The sequence below is a fragment of the Myiozetetes cayanensis genome, unplaced genomic scaffold (assembly GCF_022539395.1).
Source record: "Myiozetetes cayanensis isolate MyiCay16 unplaced genomic scaffold, myiCay2020 scf244, whole genome shotgun sequence".
NCBI classification, from domain to species: Eukaryota; Metazoa; Chordata; class Aves; order Passeriformes; family Tyrannidae; genus Myiozetetes; species Myiozetetes cayanensis.
Genome location: NW_026087461.1, coordinates 54923 through 64960, shown reverse-complemented (window position 1 = coordinate 64960; position 10038 = coordinate 54923). Strand labels below are relative to the sequence as shown.

At 55.6% G+C, this 10038-nt stretch overlaps 1 protein-coding gene across 1 annotated transcript; it reads left to right on the top strand.

Annotated features, from left to right (window-relative positions):
• Nucleotides 1-9248: 9248 nt before the first annotated feature.
• On the top strand, nt 9249-9836 carry LOC126642824 (zinc finger protein 70-like; the record flags this gene model as incomplete). Its single annotated transcript, XM_050320781.1, has 1 exon — nt 9249-9836. A coding segment is annotated over one exon (588 nt), but the record flags the coding sequence as incomplete, so codon positions are not given.
• Nucleotides 9837-10038: the final 202 nt, after the last annotated feature.

The window sequence follows — 10038 nt, the reverse complement described above, 5'->3', positions numbered from 1 at the left end:
TCAGGCCAAGTGTCAGAGCCTGCACTTGGGTCCCAACAACTTCCTGGAATGCTCCAGGCTGGGGGCAGAGGGGCTTGAGAGCTGCTCAGCAGGAAGGGACTTGGGGGTGCTGCTTGACAGGGACTGGATATGAGCCAGAGTGTGCCCAGGGGGCAAGAAGGCCAAGGGCACCCTGGCCTTTCTGGAGAACAGGGTGGCCAGCAGGACCAGGGCAGTGATTGTCCCTCTGTGCTGGGCACTGGGGAGGCCCCGCCTGGAGTGCTGTGTCCAGTTCTGGTCCCTGAGTGCTAAAAGGCCCTGGAGGGGCTGGAGCGTGTCCAGAGAAGGGAACGGAGCTGGGGAAGCACCTGGAAAACCTGTCTGGTGAGGAGTAGCTGAGGGAACTGGGGTTATTTTAGTCTGCAGAAGAGGAGGCTCAGAGTGCACCTCATCACTCTTTACCATGACCTTAAAGAAGATTTTAGTGGGGAAGGGGGGTTGGTCTCTTCTACAAAGCCTTTAGTGAGAGTAAGAGAGGAAATGGCCTTGAGTTGCCTTGGGAGAGGTTCAGATTAAATACTACAAAATACTTATCTCACACAGAGAGTGTTTATGGGTTGGAACAAGCAGCCCAGAGAGGTGGTGGAGTCTCTGGAAGTGTTCAGATGGCATCTGGATATGGCACTTTGGGATATGGCTTAGGGATAATTACGGTGGTGCCTGTTGACAGATGGACTAGAAGATCTTGAGGGTCCCTTCCAGCCACTCTCTAAAAGCTCAATCTCTCCCCTCCTTTGTGTCCTCCCGAACTGCCCCAATCTTGCAGGTGAGGCCACCTCAGGACAGGGCAGAGCAGTAACATGGAAAGCACAGAAATTCTTGGCATCAAAGGGTCATTGTGACACTGGAGAAACTCATGGAATGAACGGGCCATTGTGAGACTGCAGGGCCTCCTGGAACGTTGGGAAACACAAAGGGATGTGTGGGGGTGTTTCACTGACAACCAGGAGAATTTTGGAGAGGGACCTTTACACACCCAGATCTTGATGTGTCCACACATCTCTGCCTGGATGTGGGTTTGAATTCACAGTGGTGCGAGTTTTGTTATTGGGAATCTGTAATTCAGTCACTGTGAAAATTGTAGCAAATGCTATTGAATCACTTGATAACTGTTATGTTGGTCAGTAATAAATTGCTACTAATCCCTGTTGCCCCCTTATTTTGTGTCCAAATCCTTTTTATCCTGACCCTCTTGCATTCCAAATCTCTGTATAAATCACTCCCTTTAACAGAAAAAATATTTTTTTGTGACATCCACTTTAAAATCTTCCTCCTTAGCTAAACTACAAAACAACTCCAATTAATTGTTGAAAGACATGATGACAATTAAAGGAAGGAAAATAATTTGTTTTTCTGTATTTTAATGAGCCCCACAGCATCTCTAAAGAAAAGTCCATTATTCTGAAGTACTGAGAGAAGATTGAAGAAGCTGCTCAAGAAGTCAGAAGACAAACTCCCAGTCCCTTGAAGCATTGCTGGGCCCCACTGAGGGCAGGCACTGACAAAGCCTCCCAGGGACTCCTTCGAGCAGATCCTTGCAGGGCAGGAATGCAGGCAGACAATGGAAAGTTGCTTGTGGTGGCCTGAGGGGCAGAGGCAGCTGCCAGAGCCAAGGGCACAAAGGCCTGGGTGCCTTTGGGCCTTGCAGCCCTGCCAGAGCCCTTGGCCATCTCTGCTGCAGGCTGTGCTCCCCTGGCCCTGCTGCTCCTCTGGCCTTGCAGGCTGCACACACCCCTCCTGCTTTCCCACCCCCCTCCCAGCAGCATTTCTGGGCCCTCCCTGATGGCTCTGCTGTCCCCCAGCTCTGGCTGCTGCCATGTGCACTTGGCCTTCTTGGCTTGGATGCTGAGCCCCTGTGCCCCAGGACATCCCTGAGAGAGCCCAGGCCCTTCTGCTGGGGGTCCCTGCAGAGCTGAGCAGATCCAGGTCACCTCCCATTGCTCTGCCAACCCCTTGGGGCTGCTCTGGGCCCTGCAGGTCCTTGCCCTGCTCCCAAGGGCTCTGGGGGTGCTTCATGGTCAGGCCTTGGGCTTTAGGGTGGGGATTGGGCAGAACTTTGGGTGATTTTTTGTTCTGCTGACAGTTCATGATGAGGAGAAGAGCTTTTTGGGCTAGATCAGAATTAAAGCTTGGCTTTTCATACTGGTAATACAGGTTTGGGGCTGGGGTTGACATTGGAAGACAAAGAAGAGTCTGGAGTTCTGGGTTTGGCCTTCTCCTGGCTTGGAATGAGAACAGTGTGTTATTTTCAATCGGTAGGGCAGCACTTTTGGGGAGTGATGGGTCTTGAGGTTACAAAGAGGGTAAAGGTCCACCAGGAAAATTTTCACAGTATGTCTTTCTGACTATTCCTATCATACTTCAGGAGAAAATTAGAAGTGATTTCATTCTAGAGGTCAATGGTGGAGCAGCCCAGTCTGCTCTGGCCCCTCAGCAGTGCCCACAACAGGGAACTGCAGAGCTCTGGGCACTCCCCTCACAGCCCCAGCCCCTCTGAAGGGCACAGCAGCTCTTGGGGCACAGACAGGAGTCTCGGCATCCCCATCAGTTCAGGGGCTGGACACTCAGCATGGCAGCAGCAAATGGAGCTCAGGAGAACTGCAGGAGCCCTGGTGTCATCTGCAGGAGATGCCCAGCACAGCCTGACTGTGCCCCTCAGTGCCAGCCCCTCTGCCCAGCCCAGCACAGAGTCCTGGCCCAGGGACAGAGCAGCCTGTCCCCAGGGGGGCTGCAGAAAGAGCTTTCTCTGTGCCATGGATTCCTCTGTGCAGGCACAGAAATGCTGCCTTGCTCTTCTGCAGGCACATCCCTTTGCCCAGGTGTCGTGGTTTTGCCCTGGCTTAATTTACTTTTACACCCCCACATACAATTACTATCAGTTGAGAGAAGGTTTATGCAGACAAAAAGAGACTGAATTGAAAAAAAGTATGAGTATTTATTATTAACAAACTAAAACTAAAGAATTATATTTACAACAATTCTACTTGAGTAAAAGGTATTATGTATTTACAAAAGATACTTTTCCCCCCACTTCCCTTTATATCAGTCCAAGGAGGAGAAGCAGTCTTTTTCTGTTCTCAGAATTCCAGCTCTATCTCTCTCTCCAGTAACTCTGCAGCACTTTCATCGCAGTTGGAACTTCTTTATCTCTCTCTTATTCTGTGTTGGCCTCCAGGGCTGGGCCTACCCCCTCCTGGGTTAAAACCGAAGGCTGAGGGTTACTCAGGTCCTGAAGGGTCTCCTTCCATAGACTTGCAAGGGGACACTTGCTTACTATGGATCTTCTTCCACAGGGTTACAGGGGATAATGGTTTAAGAGTTCACCCCTGTTTCCCTATGGAGGTCCCTCCCCATGGGAGAACAGTCCTTGATTGACTTCTCGGCATGGGTCCAGTCTGGATCCCTTACTGGATCCCAATATCCCACCTGAGCCATTTTCTGCTCCAGCGTAGGTTCTCTCTAGCACCAGCAGCACGGATCCCACACATGGATCCCAACATCCCTACCTGAACCGTTTTGTGTTCCAGCGTAGGTTCTAATACCCGTCAGGGTCATAAATCTTCAACAGCAGCAGCATGGATCTCTCACTGAGATCCCAAGCTTATCTGAGCCGTCTCGCTCCAGCATAAGCATCGATCCCTTCGAGGGTCACAAAGTCTTTAACAGGACTCTGCCTCATCTGAGCCGCTTTTACTCCAGCATAAGGCTTTCTCTGTTAAAGTCACAAATTTCTGGTGCATCCACAAGCTCCTCTGTGAGCCGCACGGGGGGTCTCTTCACCCCAACAAACTTTTACAAGTGGCAGGGATTTTATTTTTCAGTCTTTACCCTGCTGAAGGGAGGGAGAGCGAAAGGGAGAAAAAGCAGTTCTCCCCTTCGAACTTTCTTCTCTCTCTGCGACTGCAGCTTTGACCTTGGAAATTCTGTTATCTCATGGCTGGAATTCTTCTGCAGCGGTTTCTCGTCTAAGCAGTTCGTCTCTTAAACCTTTTTTTTCTTCACTTTCTCACAAGAGAGAAGGGGGGCTTCAGTGTTGCACCTGCCCTCCCCCCGGCCCAAGCCGGGGGAGGAGGGGGCCTTGGCCCTCCTCGGGCCCACTACCCTTCTACATGGCTGCTGTTCCTAATTTCAACTGCGCCACAACCTTCTCTTCCGTTTTCTTAAAGATGTAATTAGCAAAGGCGTCACTGAACTTTTTGATTGGTTTTTTGTCCAGAAATCACCTGGACAAAACCATCCTCAGCCCCAGGGATGGGCTGGTGGGCAAAACCACGACACCAGGGCACTGTGCCTAGGCTGCCTTGGGCAGTTGCAGATCCCAGCCTGGGATCCCTGCAGGGCCCTGAGCTGGAGGGGCTGCTCTGCAGAGGGAGGGGCTGTGGCACCCTGGGCTGAGCCTGCCCTGGCCATGCTGGTCAGGCTGGCAAGCAGAGCCAGCAGGATGGGGATCACTGCTGCTGAACCCCTTTCCAACCTTTCAGAAAACTCAGTAGCCATGGACAAGGCAGGGCAGGATTATGGGGTGTCTCCAGTGGCACAAAGGAATCAAGGGGCTGCTGGGACACTGCAGGGCCTCAAGGAACCAAACGATCCCTGGGACACTGTGTGATGAAAAAGGGAATAGAATACAGAGGGGGATAATGTCATGGATTCAGGAGGGTTTTTTCATGGTAGAAAAGTAAACCTGGAACACTGCAGAACTTATGGAATCAAGGCTCCATTGGGATACTGGGAATATCATGGAACCAGAGAACTCTGTGGTACTCTGGGGACTCCTGGAAACTAAAGGCCATTGTGACACTACAGGGCCTCATGGAACCAAAGGAACCCAGGGACAATGTGGAATCTCATGGAATCAAAGGGGCTGTTATGACATGTGGGGCTCATGGAACCAAAGGGACCCTGTAACAGTGACGGGGGTGACATCAGACTGTGACCTGTCACTGCTGGGGTTTCACAGGGCTCCATCTTGTGCCCTGTGCTCTCCAACATCTCCATCAATGACTTGGACACAGCACTGGAAGGGACATTGAGTAAGTTTGCAGGTGACCCAAAACTGGGAGGAGCTGCTGAGCCCCTGCAAGGCAGGAAGGCCCTGCAGAGAGACCTGGACAGATCTGAGGGCTGGGAATCACCAACTATGGGAAGTTCAACAGGGGGAAGGGCTGGATCCTGCCCTAGGATGGGGAAACCCTGGGAGGATGGACACACTGGGAATGAGAGGCTGGGAAGCAGTGCCGGGAAAGGGCCCTGGGGGTGCTGGTGGGTGCCAGCTGTCCCTGAGTCAGCAGTGCCCTGGCAGCTAGGAGGGCCAAGCCTGTGCTGGGGGCATCAGGGAGGGGATTGTCCCGCTCTGCTCTGCCCTGGGGTGGTCTCACCTGCAAGATTGGGGCAGTTTGGGGGGACACAATGGAAGGGAGAGATTGAGCCATTGGAGAGTATTTAAAGGAGGCCACGAGGATAGGGGAGGGCCTGGAGGGGAAGGCGTGTGAGGACACTGAGGGCACTTGGTGTGTTCAACTGGAGAAGAGGAGACTGAGGGGAGACCTCACTGCAGTTCCAGCTTCCTCAGGAGGGGCAGAGGAGGAACAGGCCCTGAGCTCTGCTCTGAGTTCTTCCCTCAGAGGGTGGTTGGCACTGAACAGGCTCCCCAGGGCAGTGGGCACAGCACCAATGCTGACAGAGCTCCAGGATCACTTGGATGATCCTCTGGGGCACAGGCTGTGACTCGTGGGGATGGGCTTGGCCAGGGCTGAGGGTTGGACTCCATTACCTCCCCTGTTCCACCCTGTTTTCCACCCACCCTACACCCCCCTGGAATTCCTCGGAGGTCATAAAGCCACCCCTGGGACCAGGCACCAACACCTTTCTTGCTCTCTTCTTCTCTGGACCCCGTGCTTCTGGCATGTTTTCCTGCCCTCTGGAACTGGTCCAAGGCCTAGGCCCAGTCTCGTGGATCTGTTTTCTGTCCTGTCTCGCTTTCTATCAGTCTCTTCACAGCTGCATGAACCATCTTTGTTTTTACCAAAATTCTTGCCTGTAAAGGATCTTCACAAGAAATGGTAACTCTGCACTTTCCCTTGAGACCTTTCAAGCTCACTAAACTCCATGACTTCTGTGGTAGAGTTGTCCTTGTCAAGAGCTTGTCTAAAATACAGCAATTCTATGGCTCAGAATTTCTAACACAGTTCTTCATTTCACCCAAGGTGCTCCCAGTTGCTCCCAGGCCCCCCAGGATGGTTCCTTTCCCTCACAGGGACTCCCAGTCTGAGTCCAGTATGGCCCCAGGCACTGTCAGTCACTGCCTGAACGATGCCATTTGCCCCCTGCATGGTCCCAGTTGCTGCCAGTATGATCCCAGTATGAGCCCAGTCACCTCCAGTATGATCCCACTAACTTCCAGACACTTCCAGTACAAATCCAGTGTGGTCCCACTCATCCCCAGTATGGTTGCAGTCCTTCTCACACACTGCCAGTGTTATTGCAGTCACTCCCAGGATGATCCCTGTCAGTCCCAGTGTGATCCCAGTATGAGCCCAGCAGGGGCCCAGCTGCTCCCACTATGATCCCAGTTGCCCCCAGTGTGGTTCCAGTTGCTCCCATTAACCACTTCTCTGGTTCCAGTAACCCCCAGGATGATCTCAGTCACTTCCAGTACAATACCACACTATCCTAGGAGGATCTAAGTTACCCCCTGCATGGGCCCAGTTGCTCCCAGTCACCCCACTCTAGTTCCAGTCTCTCCCAGTAAGATCCCTGTCACTGCCAGTCTCTCCCAGTATATCCCAGTCGACCTCAGCATGCTCCCAGTCACACCAGTTATGCTCCCTGTCAGTCCCAGTGTGGTCCTGGTCGCTCCCAGTATAATCCCAGGTGCCTCCAGTGTGGTGGCTCCAGGATAGATCAGGAATGGGGAGCCCCGTGTGTCGTCCCCACCCGTGTAACCCTGTTCAGGGGGGGGCTTTGGTGGAACACCTGCACCCTAACACGGCACCCAGCGCTCCCCAAAAGGTGCTGGGACCCCCATAAACCGCCCCCGAGTCCCACAAGGACTCCCCAGGCTGCTCTGACCCCACCCAGACCCCCCAAATCCCTCATGTGGGGAGACCTCTCTTGGCACTGGTGGTGCCGGAGCCCCCCCGGCTGCGGGGGCAGCTCCTCCGTGTGCGGGCAGAGCCGCAGCCCCAGCGCTCCCCACCTCGAGCCCACCGGGCCCCCCCCTCGCCCCCAGCGCCCCCCGGGACGGCAATTTGGGCAGGGGGGAGGGGAAGGGGGGGCTCAAAGGGGGCGCTGGGGCTGGGCCGGGGGGGAAGGGCTGCAGGGGGCGGATCCCGGAGGCGGAACATGGAAAAAGAGGCGGGACAGCCAAGGCAGGAGCCGAGCGGGAGGACAAAGAAGAGGAGGAAGCAGCACGTGGGGGTCGCTCGGTAATGGCGGGACGGGGGCGAGACCGGTTTTGGGGTCCCCCGTGAGAGCCGGGGGGGAACCCCGGTAGCCGCGGTGTGGGGAGAGCGGAGGGGGCGATCCCGGAGCTGAGGGACCCCCGCAATCCGGGAGTGTGGGGGGGAGCACAGAGGGAGCGCCGGGCCCCTTAAACGGGGGTCGCGGAGAGGGGGAACCCCTTGGAGTCTGGAGAGGAGGGGGAGCAGCAGTGGGAAGGGGGGAGGAGCCGGTACCCTGAATAGCCCGGAGAGAGCGGGGACCCCTGGGACCGAGCAGCACCCCGAAGGAAAAAGTCAAGGGAGAAGGAGTACTGAGATCCCCAAAATCCCCGGCATCCCTAAAGATGACTCTATAGAGGGGAACCCCCAGGACCCACCGGACCCCCAGCAGCCCGGAGAACGGAGAGCCCAGAGCACCCAAGGGGGGAGCCCATAGAGGGGACCCCTGGATTCCTGGGACTCCCTTCTACCGGGAGAGGACGAGCACCAAGGTACGGGGAGCCCCCTAATAAATGCAAGACCCTCAGCAGCCCAGAGAGGGGGAACTCCTGGGAGTTTTGGGCTGGTGGTTTGGAGGTTTTTATGGGCTCGGGAGAGCCAGGGGTGGGGGGTAGGAACAGCAGAGTGGGGAGACCAGAGCGATACTGGAGCTGGGGGACCCCCAGCTGGCTGGAGGGGGAGCACGGAGAAGGGGGAGGCCCAGGATCCCCAGGACCCTGAAACGGGGGGGCCCAGAGAAGAGGGACCCTGGACAGGGGACACGCAGGGGACGCACTTGGGATCCCTGGGACAACAAGGTGGAGAACTCAGAGTGGGTGATTGCCTGGGAACCCGGCACCCTGAGGCAGAGAGCCAGGGGAGAAGGGACCCCTGGGACCCCCAAAACCCCCCAGCATCCCTAGGCAGGACCCCCAGCAACCCAGAGAGGGGAGATCCCCAGACTCCTAGAGTGAAGAGAGCAGAGAAGGGGAACTTCTGAGAAGATTTTTCTGAACTGAATCTTCATATTTTGAAGTATTTTCTGGCTGAATCATGATCTTTTGCAGATTTAGGGGGAGTTTTTGAGTTTTTTTTTTTTTTGTTTTTTTGTTTTTTTTTTTCTCAGATCTCAGTGTTCTATGTTTTTCCAGGCTAAATCTTGGTGTTTTGGAGGTTTTTAGGTCCTAGGATGGCCGGTGAGTCCTAGGGATGGACTTGGGCAGGAGGAACCCTCAAACCATCGTGCTCAGCCCTTGTTTCCCCCCAGTAGGATTTGTCCTTCCCAAAGCTTGGGTGGATGGAGGAGGAGGCTGCAAGGAAGAGAAAGCTGCCACGGGCCCCCCAGGCAGGTGAGGAGGAAGTCAGTGCCCCTTTGGCCCTGTCTTGTGGTGCCTGTGGCAGTCGAGCATCGCCCCCGGCTGCAGGACAACCCCGCTGGTGCCGCCGTCCTGCCGGGGCTAGATCTGGGGGATGTCCTTGGCCTTCCCTCTGGGCCAGAGGCAAATCCCCTGCCTGTCCTTCTTCCTTCCTGCCCCAGGCCCCGAGCTGAGGACGGAGAGCATGGAGGACAAATCCCCCCGGCAGAGCCTGGTGGGAGAGGCCGTTTTGAAGGGCTCCCCGGCACAGGAAGGCAGCGGGGAGGAAAAGGCCCGGAGGTGCCCCCGGAGGAGGGGCTGCAAAGACAGCCCAGGGAACTCTGAGGAGGAAAGACCCAGCCTGTTCCGGGAAGGTGGCCAGAGCTTGAGCCAGAACTCCGAGCTGGTGGTCCCTGAGCAGCCTCCCAGCAGGGAGAAGCCCTTCAGGTGTTTGGAATGTGGGAAGAGCTTCAGGCAGAGCAACCACCTCCTCACCCACCAGCACATCCACACTGGGGAACGGCCCTACACGTGTAGGGAATGTGGGAAGAGCTTCAGGAGCAGCTCCAGCATGATCAAACACCAGCATATCCACACTGGAGAAAGGCCCTACAAGTGCTTGCAATGTGGGGAGAACTTCAGAGACAGCTCTGCCCTGATCCGACACCAGCGCATCCACACTGGGGAACGGCCCTACACATGTGGGGAATGTGGGAAGAGCTTCAGGCAGAGCTCCCACCTCCTCAGGCACCAGCTCATCCACACTGGGGAACGGCCCTACACATGTGGGGAATGTGGGAAGAGGTTTCAGACCAGCTCAGCTCTCCTCAGGCATGAGCAGGCACACACAGAGGAGAGGCCCTTCCGCTGCACCGACTGCGGGAAGGGCTTCAAACGCAACTCCACCCTTGTCAAACACCGGCGCATCCACACCAGGCAGAGGCCCTACAAGTGTGGGGAGTGTGGGAAGAGCTTCACCCAGAGCTCTAACTTGACCAGACACCAATGGACCCACCAGTAAGGGAAGCCCTACGAGTGCCCCAACTGAGGGAAGAGCTTTGGCCGCTGCTCCCACCCGGAATGACCCCCTGATGGTGAGGCAACCCCTGGAGTCCAGTGACTGTCAGTCCATCCCTTTCCACCAGAAAAGGCCAGTCCCCTTTGCCAGGGGCAGGTTGTGCCAACAGATCCATTCTTGGGGGATGTGTGGAGATTCCTGCCTT